At 47.0% G+C, this 27056-nt stretch overlaps 2 protein-coding genes and 1 non-coding gene across 4 annotated transcripts in view; 1 reads left to right on the top strand and 2 right to left on the bottom strand.

Moving 5' to 3' along the window:
• KLHDC1 (kelch domain containing 1) overlaps positions 1 to 15915 on the bottom strand; it is an 87850-nt gene extending 71935 nt beyond the window's left edge. Inside the window, exons 1-3 of one of the 2 annotated variants that reach the window (XM_063947546.1) lie at positions 15832 to 15915; positions 7939 to 8009; positions 4774 to 4891 (exon numbers count right to left, since the gene is read on the bottom strand). In XM_063947546.1, coding sequence (XP_063803616.1) covers positions 4774 to 4891; positions 7939 to 8009; positions 15832 to 15837 — 195 coding nt within the window. In that variant the 5' untranslated portion in view covers positions 15838 to 15915. Of the gene's footprint in view, positions 1 to 4773; positions 4892 to 7938; positions 8010 to 15311; positions 15497 to 15831 lie in introns of those variants that run through there. The other variant, XM_063947545.1, reaches the window with a different exon arrangement.
• On the bottom strand, positions 6143 to 6363 carry LOC134981548 (small nucleolar RNA U3). The gene has a single exon (XR_010190680.1). It is a non-coding gene; the product is annotated as a small nucleolar RNA U3 (small nucleolar RNA).
• Position 15916: 1 nt separating the features above from the next.
• The window catches only part of POLE2 (DNA polymerase epsilon 2, accessory subunit), a 156252-nt gene continuing 145112 nt past the window's right edge, over positions 15917 to 27056 (top strand). The window contains exon 1 of the mRNA XM_063947544.1: positions 15917 to 15999. Within this exon, the coding sequence (XP_063803614.1) occupies positions 15929 to 15999 (71 nt within the window). The 5' untranslated portion in view covers positions 15917 to 15928. The remainder of the gene's footprint in view (positions 16000 to 27056) is intronic.

Genomic DNA, 27056 nt, shown 5'->3' with positions numbered 1-27056 from the left:
CGATACCTGTTTTGGTTTCAGGAGGTCTCTGACTAGAGATGACAGCTCCATGGCTTTCTCCTGCGGAAGAAACACTTTTTTCTGTTCTGTGTCCAGAACCATCCCCAGGAACAGTAGGGCGTGTGGTAGGAACCAGCTGTGACTTTGGAATGTATAGAATCCATCCGTGCTGTTGTAGCACTTCCCGAGATAGTGCTACTCCGACCAACAACTGCTCCTTGGACCTCGCCTTTATAAGGAGATCGTCCAAGTACGGGATAATTAAAACTCCCTTTTTTCGAAGGAGTATCATCATTTCTGCCATTACCTTGGTAAAGACACTCGGTGCCGTGGACAGTCCAAACGGCAGTGTTTGGAATTGGTAATGGCAATCCTGTACCACAAATCTGAGGTACTCCTGGTGAGGATGGTAAATGGGGACATGTAGGTAAGCATCCTTGATGTCCAGGGATACCATGTAATCCCCCTCCTCCAGGCTTGCAATAACCGCCCTGAGCGATTCCATCTTGAACTTGAATTTTTTTATGTATGTGTTCAAGGATTTCAAATTTAAAATGGGTCTCACCGAACCGTCCGGTTTCGGCACCACAAACAGTGTGGAATAGTAACCCCGTCCTTGTTGAAGTAGGGGCACCTTGACTATCACCTGCTGGGAATACAGCTTGTGAATTGCCTCTAGCACAGCCTCCCTGCCTGAGGGAGTTGTCGGCAAGGCAGATTTGAGGAAACGGCGGGGGGGAGACGCCTCAAATTCCAGCTTGTACCCCTGAGATACTACTTGAAGGATCCAGGGATCCACCTGTGAGCGAGCCCACTGATCGCTGAAATTTTTGAGGCGGCCCCCCACCGTACCTGGCTACGCCTGTGGAGTCCCCGCGTCATGCGGTGGACTCAGAGGAAGCGGGGGAAGAATTTTGATTCTGGGAACTGGCCGACTGGTGCAGCTTTTTCCCTCTTCCCTCGTCTCTGTGCAGAAAGGAAGCGCCTTTGACCCGCATGCTTTTCTGAAGCCGAAAGGACTGTACCTGATAATAGTGCTTTCTTAGGCTGTGAGGAAACCTGAGGTAAAACATTTTCTTCCCAGCTGTTGCTGTGGATACGAGGTCCCAGAGACCATCCCCAAACAATTCCTCACCCTTATAAGGCTCTATGTGCCTTTTAAAGTCAGCATCACCTGTCCAGTGTCGGGTCTCTAATACCCTCCTGACAGAATGGACATTGCATTAATTCTGGATGCCAGCCGGCAAAATATCCCTCTGTGCATCCCTCATATATAAGACGACATCTTATGTTCGCAAAATAGTATCCCTGTTTGACAGGGTTACAGACCACGCTGCAGCAGCACTATCTGCAGGTCTCAGTCTAGTACCTGAGTGTGTAAATACAGACTTCAGGATAGCCTCCTGCTTTTTATCAGCAGGTTCCTTCAAGGTGGCCGTATCCTAAGACGGCAGTGCCACCTTTTTTGACAAACGTGTGAGCGCCTTATCCACCCTAGGGGATATCTCCCAGCGTAACTTATCCTCTGGCGGGAAAGGGTACGCCATCAGTAACTTTTTAGAAATTACCAGTTTCTTATCGGGGGAACCCACGCTTTTTCACACTTCATTCACTCATTTGATGGGGGAACAAAACACTGCCTGCTTTTTCTCCCCAAACATAAAACCCTTTTTTAGTGGTACTTGGGTTAATGTCAGAAATGTGTAACACATTTTTTATTGCCGGTATCATGTAACGGATGTTCCTAGTGGATTGTGTATATGTCTCAACCTCGTCGACACTGGAGTCAGACTCCGTGTCGACATCTGTGTCTGCCATCTGAGGGAGCGGGCGTTTTTGAGCCCCTGATGGCCTTTGAGACGCCTGGGCAGGCGCAGGCTGAGAAGCCGGCTGTCCCATAGCTGTTACGTCATCCAGCCTTTTATGTAAGGAGTTGACACTGTCGGTTTATACCTTCCACCTATCCATCCACTCTGGTGTCGGCCCCACAGGGGGCGACATCACATTTATCGGCATCTGCTCTGCCATCACATAAGCCTCCTCATCAAACGTGTCGACACAGCCGTACCGACACACCGCACACACACACAGGGAATGCTCTGACTGAGGACAGGACCCCACACAGCCCTTTGGGGAGACAGAGAGAGAGTATGCCAGCACACACCAGAGCGCTATATAATTTTGGGATTAACACTATATTGAGTGAATTTTTCCCAATAGCTGCTTGTATATACAATATTGCGCCTAAATTTTGTGCCCCCCCTCTCTTTTTAACCCTTTGAGCCTGAAAACTACAGGGGAGAGCCTGGGGAGCTGTCTTCCAGCTGCACTGTGAAGAGAAAATGGCGCCAGTGTGCTGAGGGAGAAGCCCCGCCCCTTTTTCAACTGACTTTCTCCCGCTTTTTCTGGAATACTGGCAGGGGTAATTTTACATCTACATAGCCTCTAGGACTATATATGATGTAGATTTGCCAGTCAAGGTGTCATATATTGCCCTCAGGGCGCCTCCCCCAGCGCCCTGCACCCATCAGTGACCGGAGTGTGAAGTGTGCATGAGGAGCAATGGCGCACAGCTGCAGTGCTGTGCGCTACCTTGGTGAAGACCGAAGTCTTCTGCCGCCGATTTTCCGGACCTCTTCTTGCTTCTGGCTCTGTAAGGGGGACGGCGGCGCGGCTTCGGGAACGAACACCAAGGCCAGTTCCATGCGGTCGATCCCTCTGGAGCTAATGGTGTCCAGTAGCCTAAGAAGCCCAAGCTAGCTGCAAGCAGGTAGGTTCGCTTCTTCTCCCCTTAGTCCCTCGTTGCAGTGAGCCTGTTGCCAGCAGGTCTCACTGTAAAATAAAAAACCTAAAATAAACTTTCTTTCTAGGAGCTCAGGAGAGCCCCTAGTGTGCATCCAGCTCGGCCGGGCACAGAAATCCAACTGAGGTCTGGAGGAGGGTCATAGTGGGAGGAGCCAGTGCACACCAGATAGTACCTAATCTTTCTTTTAGAGTGCCCAGTCTCCTGCGGAGCCCGTCTATTCCCCATGGTCCTTACGGAGCTCCCAGCATCCACTAGGACGTCAGAGAAAAATCTATAATAATATTAGTATAATATAATTGAACCGGACTATGGGACCGAGTTGGAAATCAAGTAAGAAAGAGCAAGTAAATGTGCATCTTCGTAAAACCATGCTGCACTGCAGGTGGGGCAGATGAAACATGTGCACATAGAGTTATTCTTGGGAGCGGCGTGTCCAAACTTAGATCTAAATTGCTGTATAAAAATAAAGTTGTCCAGCATTTGTGGGCTACATGCAAAAGCAGCCAGTATTTACCACAGATGCAAATATTTTATCTATTTTCTCCCCTTGCACTGCAACATGGTTTGTCCAGGTGCACAGTCACTTACTCTCTCTTGCTTCATTCTCAGCTCAGATTCGTGCTCTATATCGGGTAAAAGTGGTAGAAAAATGACCACATTCAGCCTACGTGTGTCATCATTCACGCACTACCTCAACACAGTTGTGATCCATGTGCTCAGTCAATGGGCAGATTGCCACCACTTTGACCATACCTCCCAACATGACCCTCTCCAGGAGGGACACAACGCTCTGCTTCTGGACTTTTCTCTTAGTGTATGATTGCTGGCACCTGTGTTGAACAGGTAAATGGATAAGAAATGTGTTTCAGCACAGGTGATGGCAATCATACATGAAGAGAAAAGTCCAGGAGCAGAGCATTCTGTCCCTCCTGGAGAGGGTCATGTTGGGAGGTATGCCTTTGACCACCTATGTGTTATGATGCCAGCATTATACACCATTGTCTGTAGGGAGAGAGAATGGTTAGCCACTGAAGTCATATCCCAGAAAGAGGATGGCTTGTACACCCTCCCACCCCTTGATGCTCTACAGCAGGCATTCCCAACCACGGTCCTCAAGGCACACTAACAGTGCAGGTTTTAGTGATATCCAGGCTGCAGCACAGGTGACTTAATTAGTAGCTCAGTTATTTTGATGTAACATCTGTGTTGCAGCCTGGATAGCACTAAAACTTGCACTGTTAGTGTGCCTTGAGGACCGTGGTTGGGAATGCCTGCTCTACAGACACAAAAAAGGCACTTAAACTAATCAAGTGCAAAACACACAACAGACAATATTGTGGTAGAAGGTATTAGGTGCTCAAACAATGAGATTTCACCTGTGAAAAAGGCATAAAGGATTAAAGAGTATGGAAAGTAGTGTCATGTATATTATATATGTTATTATACTTTATATAAATTGTTCTGCTTGCTGACACACATACAGGGATCTATTTACTTGCCTACTAATTCTTGTTTTCATTATTTAATATATTGCGTTATTTATGTCACTCATTATTGTCTCACATTTCAGTCCTGGACATTACAATGAAGTGTGTGTTGATTATTCTTTAAGCAGATCGTTAGATGCTAAGTTCTCTGTATATATCTATGTGTTAAATAAAGGTTTCCTTGTGTACAGTAATATTTAACACTAGGGTTACCACCTCATCCTTTTAATTCTGGACACATATTAATTACACAGGTTCTGTGGCTGATTAAACCAGGTGAAATGGAGTCTTGAAGTCAGCCAGCCACAGAACCTGTGTAATTAATATGTGTCCAGAATGAAAGGGATGAGGTGGTAACCCTATTTAACACCCCTGAGATCAACTAACTTATACTTTCTTCATTCCCCCACATTTACTGTTAATAATTACACAATTCAATAACCTTTCACTAAGTGGGAAATATTGAAAAACCGAATATACCTGATTGCTGTAACCTTTGTCGTCATAGCCGCCAAAGATATAGAGTTTCCCATTCAGGCATGCCCCACAGCTGCCGGACATTGAAGGGGGCAGGTCACCGTTTGTTAAGTGCATTCTCCTATAAGTTACAACCAAGAGAATGAGTGCTGAAATTGAAAGAGATGGAACTCCAAGCACGGACAATCTATAATGGGTGCAGGGTGTGGATACAGACCCCTGCACCCAGAACAGACCTCAGTTTCCTTGCAGTACGTCCCTCCCCCTATGTAATGTGCTCGTGGGCTGTGCCAGTCATTGCTATCTTCAGCGCATGTGCCAAGAAAGATAGAGCTTCTGGCTGAAGGTAACAGGCTCCACTACAATCAGCAAGGGTTACTATGTACACATGCCCTCTCGGGTGTATATATGGATGGCGTTACCAGGATTTGAACTTGGTATATATTAATTTAATACAGGGACTTCTGCATATTATGATATAGGGATTGGTGCCCTACACACAAAGGAAGACTAGAAGACATAATAATTTGGGTGGTGCACTGCTGCTGAACTAAAATGATATATTTATTAAAACCCTGCACCCATTATAGATACACTCATGGTTTACAGTGGAATAGCACTAAGGGGTCTATTTACTAAGCCTTGGATGGAGATAAAGACATTGGAAATAAAGCACCAGCCAATCAGCTCCTAACTGTCATTTTTCAAACCCATTCTGTGCCATGTCAGTTAGGAGCGAATTGGCTGGTACTTTATCTCCTTCTAAGGCTTAAGGGGGGTACTCACGGAGAGATCCATGCTTAAAATCTAAGCAATCTGACTAGATTGCTTAGATTTTAAGCACAGATCACTCGTGTGTAGCCCCCACAGCGATAGCGATGCGCGGCCCCGCACATCGCTATCGCCGGTGCTAGATTGGCCTGCATGCAGGCCAATCTAGCACGTCGCTCATTTCACCTGCTGGGTGAAATGAGCGCCCTCCCGTCCTCCCCCGCATCGCGCTGTGCTGAGCGGGGGGAGAGATGTGTGCTGAGCGGTTCGCTCAGCACACATCTCTCCCGTCTATATGGGCCTTTAGTAAATAGACCCCTAAGACACAAATGTATTAAGCCTCAAGAAGAGATAAAGTGGAGACAGATAAAGAGTGATAAATGACCAGCCAATCAGGTTCCTAACTGCCATGTCACAGGCTGTGTTTGACAAATGACACAAACCGATTGGCTGGTCATTTATCACTCTTTATCTGTCTCCACTTTATCTCTTGTTAAGGCTTAATACATTTGGGCCTTATTCCTTAATACTTACATGATACAGCATCCAAATGGTTCATCTAATAGCATCTTGCTACTGAAGTAATAAGCAATTAGAGCTATCCACTCAGCTTGAAATCTCTTCCTCCTATTCTCCCATGATAGAAGAGTAGTAACAGTCATCAAAGCCAAACAGCAGCTACAATGAAGCAGTACTGGAGCGTTCACTTCGCACTCAGATAAGATTACAATTGCTCTTCCTCGTGGTTGGTAGGTCTGGACACTTTACAGCACATTGCCAAGAGTTAAAAACAATAGATATTATTCCTGAAAGCAATTAGTGCTATCCACAGTCAACCTATAGGGGGGTACACACGGAGAGACCAGTGCTTAAATTCGGATTGCTTAGAAGTTAAGCACGGATCTCTCTGTGTATATGCCCCACAGCGATAGCGATGCACGGCCCCGCGCATCGCTATAGCCAATGCTAGATTGGCCTGCATGCAGGCACAATCTAGCACATGGCTCATTTCACCGCGCCCCCCCCCCCCCCCCTCTCGCTCAGCACGCACAGTGCTGTGTGCGGCGCGGGGGAGAGATGTGTGCTGAGCGTTTGTGCTACATCGCTCAGCACACATCTCTGGGAGAAATCTCCCTGTGTGTACGGGGCTTAAGTCCACCACCACTACTATCTATTCTAGTCACACTGATGAGAGTTAAGGGGGTACACACGGAGCGATGTTCAGCTAATTTCTAAGCAATCTGACTAGATTGCTTAGAAATTAGCTGAACATCGCTCTGTGTGTAGGGGTGCCGGCGACAGCGATGTGCGGTCCCGCGCGTCGCTATCGCCGGTGCTAGATTGGCCTGCATGCAGGCACAATCTAGCACAGCGCTCATTTCACCGCTGGGTGAAATGAGCAGCCCCCCGTGTCCGTCTGTCCCCTCGCTCAGCACATCGCGCTGTGCTGAGCGGGGGGGGGAGAGATGTGTGCTGAGTGGTCTGTGCTAGATCGCTCAGCACATAGCTCTAGAGAAATCTCCCCGTCAGTACGGCCCTAAACGTTCATTTGTGCATCCAACTGCAAAATGTGTCTGTGGGGAGACTGAAAGCATAAAAGGGCACACCGGACACCAGTGCACCGAACACATGCATGCTCAGAAGACCAGAGTGGGGACCTCCACAGCGGGTGGAATCTGCATTTTCATGGGCTGTTACACTGACAGTTCCACCACACATATTAAATATGCACTGGAGCAATCGGTTCTATCCAATCCATTACCTGTGTTTCTAAGTGTATTTGCTCATGTGGGTTTATTTGAGAGCTCTCATGTTTTCTCACAGTCCAAAAACATGCTCATAGATTAAATAGTTCTGGACTAAATTGACCCTAGTGTGTGTTTGTGTGGTATAGACTGCAATCTCCACTGGGGCAGGGACTAATGTGGATGACTATCATGCAGGGCGTATGGTACACACATGCCTATGAATCTTGGAGTTTGCCACTGTGGCTGCAGCACACACTTCCTGTAGTCATCCAATGGAGCCATCTTTCTAGTGATATATTTGATAATATGGCTCTGCACAGGAAGAGCAAAAGCTCTGGCAGTTGTGCCCATGCGTTATCTTTCTGAAAACATCACTGGAAATATGGTGACACCAGACAGGTATGAGGGAGTGGGGCGGTGCTGCAGGCTGTGTGAGGGAGGTATCACAGGTAACTGACCCCCAGCCCTCAAAAACGATCCCCTGTATAAATTCTCTGAAAATTGCTAGGTAATAATGAAAGTTAATAATATTCTTTTTTATAGTGTTGTAAGTGAACATCTAGATCCAGTAACTGGTTTCAATTCCCTGAGGAAATAAAATAGAATTAAAATAATACAAATAATACAATTCTGATAACTTGCAACTTACCATAAGCCACTGTCAATGTCATAGACCCATATTTCATCATTTGGCAAGTATACCTCATTTTCTTCAATTGTCTGCAGGAATAAGTTTAAAAGTGGTTATCTTACATATAGAATATCAGCCACAAAGGACAGTAATCAGAGTTGCCCATGCTGTTGCAGAGCTATAAGTCACAGCATAGTCTGCCAGCCAGAAGACAGGCAATATGGCTGGTAGGGGTGTGGTTCGTTGGGTAGACAGTAACTAGGTAGTCAATCATTAGGTCGGCCACTATTGATCGACACATGAACTAGGTCGACACGGTCATTAGATCAAAATGGATAAGGTTGACATGAAAAAAAGTTGACATGAGGTTTTTTTTCTATTTTTTGGGTGTCGTTTTCTTCGCAAGGTGACCTGGAACCTCAATTAGTGCATCATGTCTACTCGCTACCGCTGCGCTTGGCACAGGTTACTATTCCCAATTGTAGTCCATGTGGATCGTAAAGTATGAAAAAGTAAAAAAAAAAAAAAAAAAAGGGAAAAACTCATGTCGACCTTTTCATGTGTTGACCTTTGCCATGTCGATTTAGTGACCATGTCAACCTAATGAGTGTAAACCTAAAGACTGGATACCATCGTAGTCCACGCGGATCATAAAGTATGATTTTTAAAAAAAAAAAATCATGTCGACCTTTGCCATGTTGACCTAGTGACCATGTCGACCTAATGAGTGTCGACCTAAAGACCGGATACCAGCTGGTACAGTATGCTGGATGTTGTAGTATAATAGCACCAGGCAATAACCACTTACCCACAGCACACTGTACAACATTCTAAATATCCCCACACTGCAAGCAGTGTCCATACAGCTATCAGCACTAACTCCTCTTTGTTCTGTAGACGTAGCATGCAGCCTAGATGGCACCCATCACTGTTGGCTGCCTTGTGAGCTGTGAGTCTGTCCCTCTCTATCAACCATCAATGACTGTTAAAAAGGAGAAGCAGAACACCATGAAAGAAGCGTAATGACAAAATATTTCCTCCAGGAGATGTATTTCTATTTCCTCCCTTGACTTGACGCAGTTGATTTGGTTAGCAACTCCGCCATGAATAATTTAGACCCTGTAAGAAGGAAGCTTAACCGTGACAGCTAGACCTACAGGAGAATCCACCTCATATGTAAGCTCCCTCCCCTTGCCTAGGTGCTGGACGTTCCAAGTTGTGTTAACTTTGAATGCTGTGGAAGAATGGCGTACTGGTATATTGAACAGTAATTGAAAGGAAATGTGCTGTGTGTGAAAGCCCAGTGATTGGACCATCCAGTCATGTGCTAGGATCATCCAGTCATGTGCTGCTGTCTTACAAGTGTTACACAGGTCAGGGCTAAGCAAATCCAGCAGTCCAGCACAAAATCATATTGCTTTATTTATATAATTCATAACCACTATCTGTGGTTTCCCAGTACAGGTTGAGTATCCCTTATCCAAAATGCTTGGGACCAGAGGTATTTTGGATATGGGATTTTTCCGTATTTTGGAATAATTGCATACCATAATGAGATATCATGGTGATGGGACCTAAATCTAAGCACAGAATGCATTTATGTTACACATACACCTTATACACACAGCCTGAAGGTCATTTAATACAATATTTTTAATAACTTTGTGCATTAAACAAAGTGTGTGTACATTCACACAATTCATTTATGTTTCATATACACCTTATACACACAGCCTGAAGGTCATTTAATACAATATTTTTAATAACTTTGTGTATTAAACAAGGTTTGTGTACATTGAGCCATCAAAAAACAAAGGTTTCACTATCTCACTCTCACTCCAAAAAGTCCGTATTTCGGAATATTCCGTATTTCGGATATTTAGATATGGGATACTCAACCTGTATAGGGTGCTTATTTGGCAAAACATAGGGTTGTTGAAAACAATATTGCTACATAGCTAGGACAACTACTTTTAAGAAACAATTTTCAGGAACAAACAAATATTTGTTTTTAGCGCTAGGTGATTACAACAGTCAGTGTAACTTTGGTAATTAGTCAATGTTCATGTACGAGGCAGCCTTTGTTGCACTGGGGATGGTCTTGAACCTGTTCAAGCTCACACAATTTCCAAATGATTTATATAAAACAGATGGCACCAAATAATTCTTAGTGTAAATAAAAATACAGTGCAATGAGCTGCAAACCAGATGTGATGTATGTTGTAAAGAACAGGCAGTCTCATGAAGGGGAGGGGGGGGGGGGGGGACCAGATTCAACCAAATCTTTTCAGCCAGCAAAATGATTGCATAACTCATCAGGCTATAAGCTCATCTTAAGAATCAGTAACAGCTCCATAGACAATCTCCTGCAGGATCTCCAGACATCATCTACTACAATAGTGTAGTACTGTATAAACACTTCTATTTATTGCCAAACATGACACACAACATGTCAAACATTAATAATAACTAAATATAGCTTTCTGTGAACACTAGCATGAGCAAGTCTCTGGACGGGAAATTTGTACCAATAATTGATGCAAGTATAAAGTGGAGACTAAAATAAGATGTTCCAGTGGGTACTAACGCGTTTCACCATGTAAATTCTTCAGAGGAACCCTTGTGATGAGCTTATATCATGCAGAATAAATGCATAAAGCCTAAAACTGGATTTGGAGAGATATGCAAACAATTTGACACAATACTGTATTTATCTCTTTTTCAAGGTCATTCCTTGCGTGGATGTATATAGACGTTCTCCCGTCTTACATCTGAGAGGCACATAACACCTTTGATATGCTGCACACGGTATTAGAAAAATAAATTATTCTGATGAGCCTCACCAAGTATATTTCTGGTACAGATATTCACATCTCCTCTTCTTGTTAATTTATTGTGACTGTATTATACTATGTGCGATTTTTATTATTTTTCAAGCCTGCAAAGAGAATTTTGCTGAAAATACTTGGTTTAATGTGATCCACTACTTGATTGTTCCTGACAACAGACATAACATGTTGTATGTAGTTAAATGCACTGTATTTTTATTTATACCAATAAATATACGGCACCCTCTAGGCCTAATGGGCGCAGTGAGGATGGCTGTTGCATCTTTGTATGCAGCAGTGATGCTCAAATACTCTGCAGGAGGCTTCTGTAGTAAAAAAAAGAAACCTCCTGCATGCGGCGCTGATCCGAGTGGCTGCGTCCAAAGGTGCAGCATTGAACCACCATCCCAACCAATGGTACAAAGACGCAGAACCTGGCCTCGGCACATCTACAAAAAGGGGCGTCGCCCCCACTCCACCTCCTAAACGCTGCAGCGATCATGCAGGACTTGTTCTGAAAGCCATGTTACAAAAATCTAATAAAATTATTGTAATTGTATCCTCCCGCTGGCATGCCATTTTCTACGGGCCATCAGAATAAGTTGATCCATTACATTGTGGGGAATACAATTCAAAGTGATGTGCCGCCGTTGCAGCACACATATCTGGCACTTCTGGTAGTGCCGACATTGCAAGTTTTCCCTCACACCTGGCAGGGGGAAAATTCTATTTAAAATGATTAGTTGACATGCATGGCCATGATGTCATATACACACATATCAGCCATTTACGGTAGTGCCAAAATCGCAAGTTTCACCTTGCATCTCTATGGTATGGCACATGTGCCGATGTCTGGGAATTATATTCCCCTTCCACTGAGTCATCCACCAATTGCCAGCTTGCAGCAGAATGGAGACAAACACCTGGCATCCCCATCCATTACAAATGGCCATTACTAGAATCTGGCAAACTGGATGGAATTTATGACCAGTGTTCTTCACAACTCCTCTAAAAAAAAAAAAATCTTTCATTCAAGTACTAGAGCTGCAGTTGAAGTATTAACGGCTGCCTCCAGATTACATGACTCTGCTCCTAACTCAAGTCTGGTCCTATCTTACATTTGATGAGCAGTAAATGGACATCGTTTATCTCAATTCCTCCTCCCCCCAATAGCATTATGCCAAGCCTTCTGAAACTTACAAAATGACATATCTAAAACTTACTTTGCATTTGTTTCCATCATTTTAGTCTGGTTTGCAAACAGTATAGGGATAATTGTAATATCTCATCAAACATGATAATATACTGCACAATGAAAAATGAACTCCCTAACAGCCAACCACCGCAGGTGAAAATGGGCCTTAAATCTATGCGCCATGGTTTTTATAGTGCATAGAAATGGCAGACGGATGCTGGTTAGGTAGATGCTAGAATCAAGTGGGCTAAGGGACCTTTTCCGTCTGGGGGAGGAGTCACAACACAAGGGGGAGGAGCAAGGCCAGCGGGATAGTTCCTCTACTATCCACGCCACCAACTATTACCTTTAGTAATCAGGTGGCGAGCGAAGCGGAGCGAGCCACCGAGCCCGAAGCGTGGCGAGCGAAGCGAGCCCGCGAGGGTACTTTTCGGGTACCCTGTTCGCCCGTAGCTCCTCCCCCTGGTGACGTGTCTCCTCCCCTAGATACGTCAGAAGGTCCCTTCTCCCACTCCGAAATAGAATCAACCGTGCTGGTTAACAATACACTTGGAGCCAGGCCATCAGTAACACTGCAGGACAGCAGGAACAGTTTCTACCCTATGAGAGTCCTGTGCATCACGCAGAGTTTTTATTAATTCCAGAAGGAAGAGCTTACTGAAGTGAATTTTTTTTCTGGTGTTTATTTTCTATTAACAAAGGACTTAAGACTTGGACACCAAAAAATAAAATAAAAAAATAATTGTGGTATAGAAACAGTTCACGTACTTGAATGTATGTTAATGTCCCCCGCACCACACAGAGAATTACCCACATACACCACCTAACAGGCGTATTATTGCAGGTCTGCATTTGCATAAACACGCCTTCACTGACCTTGCCCTAGGTTATAAATGATCCATCCCACCTCAGCAGGTGCAGGGAGTTGTACATCATGTGTGCATTCGCTTGCTGGGAATACCCAAAGCAATATTTATGCAAGAAGTGCTATGTATATCGGTGTGGCCCACTGCATCAGCCCCAGAGAGAGCATGTGTTAGGAAAACTGATTCCACCATACACAGGTGCACCACCATTGCAGGTACAGATGTTCCTATAGCTGCCACAGACAAGCAACCCACTGGGAATCATAGAGGGAGTGAAACCTATGGCGCCGGGATTCCGTCGTCGGCAATGCAGCGCTGTGCAGGATCCCGTCGTCGGCATTGTGATCGCCGGGATCCCGTGTGGCGGATTCCTCACTGATCAGTTTCCTGCACAATGCAATCAATTACAGCTCGGAAGCCCCAACTGCCCCCAAGGTGCACGGCGATTACAACCAGTGTTTCCACTTACCAATTTTCAGGAGATTTGGCCCTGCTCAGGAAGATGCTGATAATTTGTACTTTAATGTTCTTAATTGAATTAAACAAAGATAAAATAAATGGCCTAGGGCCGGGCTTCAGAGACTTTTGACAGGGAGATTTTCCTTTAATTATTGTGTCATGGCATCATATGCAATATGCATGCAATGTGCTGTGTCTCGTACCAGTCATTGATGTGGGAATTCAATCCCATGCGATGTGCTACCGCAATGTTAGGCTGCACACATTACTGCTTAATATGGTAGCCAAACAGCGCTAATTTTCCAGCACGTCCCTATGGGGAATGAGGAGTAGAGCAATTTCAAGGGGTGCTAAGTGCACTTTGCGGTCACCAGGATTTCCTGCTAAGGTTGGTAAGGGGGAGGGGAAGCCATTATGCATCTGTATGTATGTTCATTCTTTGGTGTACTGCTACCATGCCTCAGCACAGGAATCACACTTCAGCAGGGTATACATTTTCATTTTTTATCTGGGCTTAACAGGAGGATTTAGTGGTGGATTTTGAGTCATGCGCTGCTGCAACCACTTTGGCATCTGTTGCTGTAGTGGTCTACTTTATGCTAATACTGGTACTTTGAGCGTCTTAAGGGGGTCATTCAGACCCGATCGCACGCTAGCTTTTTTTGCGATCGGGTCTGAACTGCGCATGCATATGCTCCGCAATGCACAGGCACGTCGGCCGCCAACGATCGCCGGATTTTACAAAGAAAGCGATCACACCGGCGATCGCAAGAAGATTGACAGGAAGAGGCCGTTCGTGGGTGTCAATTGACCGTTTCTAGGGAGTGTCCGGAAAAACGAAGGCGTGCCCAGTCGTTTTAAGGGAGGATTCCTGACGTCATCTCCTGGCCGGATCATCGCAGCGGCTGAGAAAGTCCTGAGCTGTGCAGAGACTGCACAAACTTTTGTTTGTGCAGCTCTCTACACAAGCATTTGCACCCCTGCACATCAACTACCCCCTCCCCCTGTAGGTGGCAACTACCTGATTGCAGCCCTGCAAAAAAACGCCTGTGTGCGATCAGGTCTGAATCACCCCCCAAGATGCTGTAATAGCGCTTGGAGTATCTTTAGTGCAGATTCTCCATCAGAGTATGGCCTCCAGTGTGAGTGATTAAGCGTCTGAATTCACACCCAGTTCAGCAACACTCTCATAACACGCCCATAAAACAGACCATCTTTGTGCATCTAAATATACACCTCACGCCACAATTCTAATACAGTGTGTCTGAATTGTAACCACGCCTCTGTCTGTACACACCGTAGGCCACAAGCACTGTACTAGCTACTAGAGTTTTGCGCATGCACCTAAGAAACAAAATCGCTCAACTCTATGAAGCCTGACATTATTATGGGGTGCATGTACTAAGCAGTGATAAAAGTGGAGAAGTGAGCCAGTGGAGAAATTTATCATGGCAACCAATCAGCTGCTCTGTACAATTGTATAGTATGCAAATTAGAAATGTTACGTCAATGTTGATTGGTTGCCATGGGCAACTTCTCCACTGGCTCACTTATCCACTTTTATCACTGCTTAGTACATGTCCCCCTATGTGCGACTGACAATCAGGCCCTTATGGTGTATGTGTTCTGTGAGTACATCATTACTGCTTCCTACATGGGAATAATACATATACTGTATGTTGTACTGATGAAGATGTATTACACATAATAACTCCATGTTACCGTGCACCTGATAACACAGGGAGGGTATATTCTGACATATTTAGCATCGTAGCCATATGTCTCAGAGTGGTGCTGTATCTCTGTGCCTCAGAATCTATGTGCTTCAGATTGGCGCAGGATCTATGTACCTCCGAGTATTAACCACATATTTTAATTGGGAATTGTACCAACAATTTGAGATTTATGACCAGGAATTGGCGGTTTGTGGTCAGAAACCGTCACTATTTGGCATTTCTTAGATGACGGGCGTAGGTAAGGGTGATATCCGCACAGATGGGCCTGCCCTGTATATCTCCCTATATTACCCCCCGGGCCGCTTACCACATATCCCCCCCATATATAGAGCGAGTGTCTGTCGGTGGCGGCGCAGTGCCCGCTCCTCTCCTCGGCTACACAGTAGCGCTGCGCAGCGGCCATGGTAACCCGCTCCCAGCCTCCGCTGTCACCAGCAGTAGTAAAACACACTGGTGGACGGGACGCCGCACGGGACACAACTAAACGCGCAGTACAGAGTGAGCTCCGGAACTACAGATCCCATAATGCCCACCACAGGCTGGCAGCAAGCCGGCATGCAGCCAGGACCGACTGTCCTGTAGCTGCAAGGGATCATCTTAGACTTATACCCAGGGCATGCTGCGCCTTGTAGTCCCAACACAGTCTGCGCACGCCTGAGCTAGTCTGTAGAACTCGTGCAATGGCTGACCCGCCTGCCTTAAGAAAGACCTGAATACAAGCCGCTAGGGAGGAATCACTGGGTAGCTCAGAACCGCACGTGTGAGAGGGCAGCGACCGCTGTGGTCTCCGGCAAGATGGCGATGCTGCGGACTGAGTAGGAACGCACCTCCATCCCCCTGGTGTTCCGGCAGTAGTGCAGCCGCTGTGTAGGGGGATGACGTCACTCCCAGCTGGTCTCAGGGATTTGGCGCCAACATTTGGAGATGGCTACTGACAGCAGACTGAAGAGTAAGGTGACCTCCGCCTTCAAGATGCACGGACTGCTGCTGCGGGCGTGAGTACTCCATATACAGCGCTGTGCATAGACCGCAGCCCAGTCCTATACAGCTATTATAGTACTGCGGGTTCCATTGCAGAACATGGGAGCCATGGGTTAGCTTGGCTGTACTGCTTCAGAGCATCTCTAAATGTCTGTACGCTCACCGCCCAGCGGTCCAAAGTTCAGAAACTATGCCAGTATCGTGTGCGCTCATTGCCACATACTGTGTCCTGCTCATCGTGTATATGATATGCATACAGGTGATAGTCCGCACCCCCATTACCTGTCATATGGTGCATACAGGTGATAGTCCCCACCCCCCATTACCTGTCATATGGTGCATACAGGTAATAGTCCGCACCCCCATTACCTGTCATATGGTGCATACAGGTGATAGTCCCCACCCCCCATTACCTGTCATATGGTGCATACAGGTGATAGTCCCCACCCCCCATTACCTGTCATATGGTGCATACAGGTGATAGTCCCCACCCCCCATTACCTGTCATATGGTGCATACAGGTAATAGTCCCCACCCCCCATTACCTGTCATATGGTGCATACAGGTAATAGCCCCCACCATTATCTGTCATATGGTGCATACAGGTGATAGCCCCCACATTACCTGTCATATGGTGCATACAGGTGATGGTCCCCACCCCCACATTCCCTGTCATATGGTTCGTACAGGTGATAGCACCCCATCCCCACAATACCTGTCATATGGTGCGTACAGGTGATAGCCCCCATTACAGGTGACAGCCCCCACATTACCTGTCATATGGAACGTACACAGCACATAGAGGTGATGGCCCCCACCCCCCCTTTACCTGTCATATGGTGCTTACAGGTGATGCTTTCCCCCCATTATCTGTCATATGGTGCGTACAGGTGATATCCCCTACCCCCACATTAGCTGTCATATAGTGCATACAGGCGATAGCCCCCACCCCCCTATTACCTGTCATATGGTGCGTACAGGTAATGGCCCCCACACCCACATTACCTGTCATATGGTGCATACAGGTGATGGCCCCCACACCCACATTACCTGTCATATGGTGCGTACAGGTGATGGCCCCCACCCCCACATTACCTGTCATATGGTGTGTTCAGATGACAGCCCCACCCCACATTACCTGTCATATGGTGCGTACAGGTGATAGCGCCCACCCCTACATTACCTGTCATATGGTGCGTGCAGGTGATAGCCCCCACATTACCTGTCATATGGAACATGCACAGCACATAGAGGTGATGGCCCCCACCCCCACATTATCTGTCATATGGTGCGTACAGGTGATAGCCCCCCCATTTCCTGTCATATGGTGAGTACAGGTGATAGCCCCCCCCCCATTACCTGTCATCTGGTTCGTACAGGTGATAGCCCCCACCCCCCATTACCTGTCATGGTGTGTACAGGTGATAGCCCCCACCCCGACATTACTTGTCATATGGTGCATACAGGTGACACCCCCACCCTGACATTACCTGTCATATGGTGCGTGCAGGTGACAGCCCCACCCCCACATTACCTGTCATATGGTGCGTGTAGGTGATAGCCCCACCCCCACATTACCTGTCATATGGTGCGTGTAGGTGACACCCCCACCCCGACATTACCTGTCATATGGTGCGTGCAGGTGACAGCCCCACCCCGACATTACCTGTCATATGGTGCGTGCAGGTGACAGCCCCACCCCGACATTACCTGTCATATGGTGCGTGCAGGTGACAGCCCCACCCCGACATTACCTGTCATATGGTGCGTGCAGGTGACAGCCCCACCCCGACATTACCTGTCATATGGTGCGTGCTGGTGACAGCCCCACCCCCACATTACCTGTCATATGGTGCGTACAGGTGATAGCCCCCACCCCCACATTATCTGTCAAATGGGTGTACAGGTGATAGCCCCCCCATTTCCTGTCATATGGTGAGTACAGGTGATAGCCCCCCCCATTACCTGTCATCTGGTTCGTACAGGTGATAGCCCCCACCCCCCATTACCTGTCATGGTGCGTACAGGTGATAGCCCCCACCCCGACATTACCTGTCATATGGTGCATACAGGTGACACCCCCACCCTGACATTACCTGTCATATGGTGCGTGCAGGTGACAGCCCCACCCCCACATTACCTGTCATATGGTGCGTGTAGGTGATAGCCCCACCCCCACATTACCTGTCATATGGTGCGTGTAGGTGACACCCCCACCCCGACATTACCTGTCATATGGTGCGTGCAGGTGACAGCCCCACCCCGACATTACCTGTCATATGGTGCATGCAGGTGACAGCCCCACCCCGACATTACCTGTCATATGGTGCGTGCAGGTGACAGCCCCACCCCGACATTACCTGTCATATGGTGCGTGCAGGTGACAGCCCCACCCCCGCATTACCTGTCATATGGTGCGTGCAGGTGACAGCCCCACCCCGACATTACCTGTCATATGGTGCGTGCAGGTGACAGCCCCACCCCCGCATTACCTGTCATATGGTGCTTGCAGGTGACAGCCCCACCCCCACATTACCTGTCATATGGTGCGTGCAGGTGACAGCCCCACCCCCGCATTACCTGTCATATGGTGCGTGCAGGTGACAGCCCCACCCCCGCATTACCTGTCATATGGTGCTTGCAGGTGACAGCCCCACCCTGACATTACCTGTCATATGGTGCGTGCAGGTGACAGCCCCACCCCGACATTACCTGTCATATGGTGCGTGCAGGTGACAGCCCCACCCCCACATTACCTGTCATATGGTGCGTGTAGGTGACAGCCCCACCCCCACATTACCTGTCCTATGGAACATACAGAGCACATACAGGTGATAGCCCCCCATCCCCACATTACCTGTCATATGGTATATACAGGTAATAGCCCCACCCCCACATTCCCTGTCGTATGGTTCGTACAGGTGATAGCACCCCATCCCCACAATACCCGTCATATGGTGCGTACAGGTGACAGCCCCACCTCCCTATTACCTTTTATATGGTTCGTACAGGTGATAGCCCCCCACCCCATTACCTGTCATATGGTGCGTACAGGTGACAGCCAACACATTACCTGTCATATGGTGCATATACAGCACATACAGGTGATGGCCTACATGGCTTCAGTCTTTCTACCAAATCTTGATCTTGGCTTGTAATCTTAGCCATTGTAATCTCCAGTCCTGACCTCTGCTTGTTTATTTGAAATATTTGAACTTTAACCTTGGCTAGTCTGCTTATGTTTCTCATACGTCCTAGAGGATGCTGGGGACGACATCAAGACCATGGGGTATAGACGGGATCCGCAGGAGACATGGGCACTCTAAAGACTTTTCATTGGGTGTGAAATGGCTCCTCCCTCTATGCCCCTCCTCCAGACCCCAGTTTTAGAAATGTGCCCAGGTCGACTGGATGCACTCTGAGGAGCTCTACTGAGTTTCTCTGAAAAGACTTATGTTAGGTTTTTTATTTTCAGGGAGATCTGCTGGCATCAGATTCCCTGCTTCGTGGGACTGAGAAGCAGAACCAACTTCCTCAGAGTTTCATGGCTCTGCTTCTGGCTGACAGGACACCATTAGCTCCTGAAGGGAACTGAACGCTAGCCGTGTCTAGATGCTCACTCCCACAGCACGCCGTCACCCCCCTCAGAGCCAGAAGACAGGTGAGTATAAGAAGAATGATCTTCTATCAAGTAAGTGACGGCTGAGGTGTGGCGCGGGAGTGCAGCGCGCCATTGCTGCCCACACACACAGGCACTACAGGGGGCGGGGGGGCGCGCCCTGGGCAGCAAGAAAAATACCTCAAACTGGCTAAAGGGGGGCATAAGTTGCCGATGGCACAGCCCTACCCCCGCCAGTATAAATATTACAGTGTTTGTATGAGTGTAAGGACGCGCCATTGCGGGGGTGGAGCTTCTTCCTCAGGCAGCCAGCACACTACTCAGCGCCATTTTCTCTCTTTCCTCAGGCTGCAGAGAACAGGGTGCTATTAACGGGGGGCACAAAGCGATTGTGGGGCATTTGATAGTGTATATTACTATTTAAAAAGCGCTGTTAGGCTGTGGAAATACTGTGTTCACAGGAAATACTGGCGCTGGGATTGCGAACTGGCTGCCCCTATACTGTGTCCCTCTGACAGATTTTACTGTGGGTCTGTCTCCAAAATAAGTCCCAGTGTTTCTGTTGGTGTGCTGTACACGTGTGAGGCATGTCTGAGGCAGGGAGTTCCTCCCCGGAGGAAGCCATTTTAGGGACACAGAGTTGTAATGTGGTGGCGCTACCGGCACACCAAGAGCCTGCATGGGTGAAAGAGATCCGTGACAGTGTGCAACTGATTAACCGTAGATGAGATAAGTCTGAATCTAAGGCTGCATGCTGGAGAAAATCTGTGGAAGATGTGATTTTTCAGGATGCTGTTATTCCTTATGCGGGCGGCCCCTCTGGGTCACATAAGAGACCATTTGCAAATGTAAACACTGATACCGACACGGATTCTGACTCTTGTGTCGACGATAGTGAATCCAGGGAGAGAGATCATAAATTGGCAAAAAATATACAATATATGATGTGGCTATAAGGGACGTGTTGGAGGTTACAGAAATCACTCCTGTACCTCAGGAGAAGGCGTATTTATGTAAGGAAAAGAAGTCCAAAGTCACGTTCCCCACTTCACACAAACTAAATGCTGTGTTTGAAGGGATGGTGAATCCTGATAAAAGATTTCGGATTCACATAGCTTACCCTTTCCCGGCTGAGGACAGAAAAAAGTGGGAGTCACCCCCTGTGTTAGACTGTGCACTTTCCAGGTTGACAAAGAAGGTAATTCTCCCTGCTCCTGGCACGGCTTCTATTACAGAGCCGGTAGACCGCAAAATGGAAACGACATTGAAATCCATTTATGTTACCAATGGTACACTGATTAGGCCCACTATTGCCTGCGCATGGGTGAGTCGCGCTATTGAAAAATGGTCAGAAAGCATGTCATCAGTAATTGACACGATTGATAAAGATGAGATACTCCTTAAGTTAGGGAATATCAAGGACGCTGCCGCCTACATGCTGGAAGCAATGAAGGATATTGGACTCTTGAGTTCACAGGCCGCTACCATGGCAGTATCGGCTAGGCGGGCGCTGTGGATTCGCCAGTGGAACGCGGATGCAGATTCCAAAAGAAACATGGAGGCTCTCCCATATAAAGGTGAGGCCTTATTTGGCGATGGCCTGGATGCGTTAGTCTCGGCGGCTACCGCAGGTAAGTCGACATTTTTGCCCTCTGCGCCTGCACCGGCAAAAAAGACCTATCACCCGCAAATGCAGTCCTTTCGGCCCAATAAATACAAAAAGACGAGAGGTTCCCCCTTCTTTGCAGGTAGGGGGAGGGGAAAGAAGCCCACAGCGGCTCCAGGTTCCCAAGAGCAGAAGTCTACCCCTACTTCTGCCAAATCCCCAGCATGACGCTGGAGCTCCCTTGCGGGAGGCCGCTCGGGTGGGGGCACGTCTCAGACTCTTCAGCCAGGATTGGATTCTGTCTGGCCTGGATCCCTGGGTGTTGCAAATAGTATCCCAGGGGTACAAGCTGGAGTTTCAAGACGTTCCCCCATGCCGATTTTTCAAATCGACCTTGCCAGTTTCTCCTTCAGAAAGAGAAGCAGTAACCGCGGCAATCCAAAAATTGTCAAGACCAGGTCATAGTCCTGGTACCGTTGTCACAACAAGGGAGGGGTTTTCATTCAAGCCTCTTTGTGGTTCCGAAGCCGGACGGCTCGGTCAGACCGATCCTAAGTCTAAAGGATCTGAATGGTTACCTAAAAAGGTTCAAGTTCAAGATGGAATCACTTCGGGCAGTGATTTCCAGTCTGGAGGAGGGGGACTACTTGGTGTCGGTGGACATAAAGGATGCGTACCTGCATGTTCCCATTTATCCTCCTCACCAGGTTTATCTGAGATTCGCGGTTCAGGATTGCCATTACCAATTCCAGACGTTACCTTTCGGTCTCTCCATGGCACCGAGGGTATTCACCAAGGTGATGGCGGAGATGATGGTTCTCCTTCGTCAGAAAGGAGTCAATATAATTCCTTATCTGGACGACCTCCTGATAAAGGCGAGATCCAGGGAGCAGTTGTTACAAAACATATCACTCTCTCTGTCAATACTTCAACAACACGGGTGGATCATAAATTACCCAAAGTCACAGTTGGAACCAACGACCAGGTTGTCTTTCCTCTGGATGATTCTGGACACAGAAGTTCAGAGAGTATTTCTTCCGCTGGAAAAGGCTCTGGAAATCCAGAAAATGGTTAAACAGATATTGAAACCATCAAGTGTGTCGATCCATCAGTGCATTCGGTTGTTGGGGAAGATGGTGGCGGCCTACGAGGCCATACAGTTTGGCAGGTTCCATGCCAGAGTATTCCAGTGGGACCTGTTGGACAAGTGGTTGGGGTCACACCTACACATGCACAGAAAGATAATCCTGTCGTCAAAAACCAGGATTTAGCTCCTGTGGTGGTTGCACAGTTCTCACCTGCTAGAGGGACGCAGGGTCGGGATTCAGGACTGGCTCCTGGTAACCACGGATGCAAGTCTCCGAGGCTGGGGAGCAGTCTCTCAGGGAGAAAACTTCCAGGGACGTTGGTCACAACAGGAAGCCTGCCTTCACATAAACGTTCTGGAGCTAAGAGCCATTTACAACGGCCTTCAACAAGCGGTACATCTTTTTCAAGACCGTCCCGTGCAGATCCAGGCGGACAATGTAACAGCAGTCGCATACATAAACAGGCAGGGCGGAACGAAAAGCAGAGCGGCAATGTCAGAGGCGACAAAAATCCTCAGCTGGGCAGAAAAACATCTACAAGCTCTGTCGGCAATATTCATTTTGGGAGTAGACAACTGGGAAGCAGACTTCCTCAGCAGACACGATCTCCATCCAGGAGAGTGTGGCCTCCACCAAGAAGTCTTCGCAGAGGTGACAAGTCTTTGGGGAGTTCCTCAAATAGACATGATGGCGCCTCGTCTCAACAAGAAGCTTCAGAGATACTGATCCAGGTCGAGGGACCCTCAAGCAGTAGCAGTGGATGCACTGGTGACCCAGTGGGTGTTTCCGTCAGTGTTTGTCTTCCCTCCACTTCCGCTGATGCCAAAAGTAATCAGGATCATAAGAAAAAAAAGGGTTCGAGCAATCTTGATTGCCCCAGACTGGCCAAGGAGGGCTTGGTACCCAGATCTTCAGCAGTTACTCATAGGAGAGCCTCGGCCTCTTCCTCCTCTAGAGGACCTGCTGCAGCAGGGGCCGTGTGTGTACCAAGACTTACCGCGGCTACGTTTGACGGCATGGCTGTTGAGCGCCTTATCCTAGCCAGGAAGGGTATTCCAGAGGAGGTCATCCCCACCCTTATTCAGGCCAGAAAGGGAGTAACGTCGAAACATTACCACCGTATTTGGAGAAAATATGTATCTTGGTGTGAATCCAAGAAGGCTCCTATGGAAGAGTTTGAGTTGGGACGTTTTCTCCATTTTCTGCAGGATGGTGTGGAGGCGGGCCTCCGATTGGCATCAGTCAAGGTCCAGATTTCGGCCTTGTCAGTGTTCTTCCAGAAACAATTGGCCTCTCTTCCAGAGGTTCAGACCTTTGTGAAAGGGGTTCTGCACATCCAGCCTCCATTCGTGCCTCCAGTGGCACCATGGGACCTTAACGTGATATTGCAGTTCCTTCAATCGGATTGTTTTGAGCCTCTACAAAAGATAGAGTTGAAGTTTCTCACTTGGAAAGTGGTGATGCTTTTTTGGCTTTGGCATCCGCAAGGCGGGTGTCTGAATTGGGGGCCTTGTCTCACAAGAGCCCTTACCTGATCTTCCATGAAGATAGGGCAGAGTTGAGGACTCAAAACCACCTTCGGAAGAAAATGTTGACATCTTTCCACATAAACCAATCTATTGTAGTGCCGGTAGTTACTGACACATTCACTGATTCAAAATCTCTAGATGTGGTTAGAGCTTTGAAAATCTATGTCGCTAGAACGGCTCGTATACGGAAAACAGAGGCTCTGTTTGTCCTGTATGCTCACAACAAGATTGGCTGTCCTGCTTCCAAGCAGACTATTACACGTTGGATTAGAAATATGATTCAGCAAGCTCATACTACAGCTGGATTGCCGTTACCGACGTCGGTAAAGGCCCACTCCACTAGGAAGGTGAGCTCATCCTGGGCGGCTGCCCGGGGGGTCTCGGCAGTACAACTTTGCCGAGCAGCTACTTGGTCAGGGTCAAACACATTTGCTAAGTTCTACAAGTTTGACACATTGGCCGATGAGGACCTGAAGTTTGGTCAATCGGTGCTGCAGGGTCATCCGCACTCTCCCGCCCGTACTGGAGCTTTGGTATAGACCCCATGGTCTTGATGTCGTCCCCAGCATCCTCTAGGACGTATGAGAAAATAGGATTTTGATACCTACCGGTAAATCCTTTTCTCCTAGTCCGTAGAGGATGCTGGGCGCCCGTCCCAGTGCGTATTTTACCTGCAGTTTAGTTATTACAGTTACACGAGTTGTGTTATTTTAGTTCAGCATGTTGCTGCAATTGGTTCATGCCTGTTGGCATGTGTTATGTTGAATGCCATGTGTAGTGTTCATTCTAGCACCCTGCACCTTTCAAAACATATGCAGTTCCTCTTTCCTGCCTGGGGTGTCACTCTCTGCTCTGGTGCTTCTCAGCACATTTTGGCCTGCATTTTAGTACTGAGATACAGAGCAGAGTGTTCTGAGAAGCACCAGAGCAGAGAGCGACACCCCAGGCAGGAAAGAGGAACTGCACATGTTTTGAAAGGTGCAGGGTGCTAGAATGAACACTAGCCATGTGTGCGGCATGGTTGAGGGTGTGAGTTGGTAGATATCTCACCACTAGTTAAGTAATTCCTTTCCTCGAAATGTCAGTCTCCCTGGGCACAGTTCCTACAACTGGGGTCTGGAGGAGGGGCATAGAGGGAGGAGCAAGTTCACACCCAATGAAAAGTCTTTAGAGTGCCCATGTCTAAAACAGTTAAGAATATTTGAATATACAGTATATGATATTTTGTTTTCCATAATTATTAGCTTAATGCAGAGGTTCCCAAACTGTGTGGCGTGGCTCCCTGGGGTGCTTCGGGACACTTGCAGGGGTGCCCTGGGTTGGTGATCCAGGACCAATTCAAATTAGTCATGGTCAATATAATAGGCAAAACCAGTGCTGGTGGCTATAGAAACTTCTAGAAGAAAACAAGAGAATCAACTTGATTCCAGCAGCAGTCTTTCCCTTCCACAAGAAAATGAATTCTTTATTCTCTTAAATATAATTTTTTTTTTACATATTTTATTGATATTCTACACTATCACAAAGAAGTTCCAATACCCATATGTGATGTATATAAATTTATTGTTATCACATGTAGTGTATTATATGTCCCCCTATTTCATAGGGGTCATGTAAAGTGAAATCTAAAATAAAATAAATAGAGAGAGAATAAAGTGTAGAAAATTAAACAAATTATGTGAATAAGTGTGATTTATAAAATGCTTATGCGCGGTCTTTGTTCCATATATTAGTTAGGTACCTGCGATATTTCAATTTTACTTTGATTCTTAAATGATCACTGAGCTGTTTCTGCCAGTAATACTTGTCGAGGGTTACACAATATTTACAAGTTCTCTATCAACTGGTCACAAGTAACATATTTGTTGCTAATTGTAGCAAAATGCAGATGTCTCCATTCACACCACAATATGGAATATATTTCTGCCTACAGTTGCCAGATAGCAAGATTCCTTTAGTTATATTTATCCAGGAATTATATCAACATATATGTTTCAATTCCTTACACACTTATATTATATGTAAAGCAGAATCGCTGATTGCATGTTGCTTGCTCTCAAGGCCCATATAGACGGGCCGATGTGGGAGAGATGTGTGCTGAGCGTGCGCGGGGGGGGGGGGCGCTCATTTCACCCAGCCGGTGAAGTGAGCGACCCGCTAGATTGGCCAATCTAGCACCAGCGAAAGCGATGCGCGGGGCTGCGCATCGCTATCGCTGTAGGGGGTACACACGGAGCGATAATGCTTAAATTCTAAGCAATCTAGTCAGATTGCTTAGAATATCGCTCTGTGAGTACCCCCCTTCACTGAATTTCGCTCTGATAGTATAAGCTTCTATTGATAAGACTTCACAGTGATGTAGGAGTTAGAGCATGACAAATGGGGATTCTCCTCCTCTTATCCCATATATGTGTGGCCCGTATAGGTGTATTTAGCTACATATAAAAGGCTACAGATATAGCAATATTTGAATAGTAATGGAGAGCAAGCAACATGCAATCAGCGATTCTGCTTTACATATAAGTGTGTAAGGAATTGAAACATATATGTTCATATAATTCCTGGATAAATATAATTAAAGGAATCTCGCTATCTGGCAACTGTAGGCAGAAATATATTCCATATTGTGGTGTGAATGGAGACATCTGCATTTTGCTACAATTAAGCAACAAATATGTTACTTGTGACCAGTTGATAGAGAACTTGTAAATATTGTGTAACCCTCGACAAGTATACTGGCAGAAACAGCTCAGTGATCATTTAAGAATCAAAGTAAAATTGAAATATCGCAGGTACCTAACTAATATATGGAACAAAGACCGCGCATAAGCATTTTATAAATCACACTTATTCACATAATTTGTTTAATTTTCTACACTTTATTCTCTCTCTATTTATTTTATTTTAGATTTCACTTTACATGACCCCTATGAAATAGGGGGACATATAATACACTATATGTGATAACAATAAATTTATATACATCACTTATGGGTATTGGAACTTCTTTGTGATAGTGTAGAACAGGGGTGGCCAAACAGTCGATCGCGATCGACTGGTCGATCGCGGACATGCGACCAGTCGATCGCGATCCGCTTTGATCCACCCGAAGCCGCGCCTCTCCTGCCTGCCGTCCTGCCCCTCAGTCTGGTCTCCGGCAGTGACGGCGGAGTGTATAGCTCAAATCAGGCGCTGGTTCGTTAGCCAATCAGAGCTCGCGAACCGGCGC

This window comes from Pseudophryne corroboree, chromosome 12 (assembly GCF_028390025.1).
Source record: "Pseudophryne corroboree isolate aPseCor3 chromosome 12, aPseCor3.hap2, whole genome shotgun sequence".
In the NCBI taxonomy this organism is placed as follows: domain Eukaryota; kingdom Metazoa; phylum Chordata; class Amphibia; order Anura; family Myobatrachidae; genus Pseudophryne; species Pseudophryne corroboree.
Note: the sequence above shows the minus strand (reverse complement) of the source record. Positions and strands in the feature narration are given on the sequence as shown.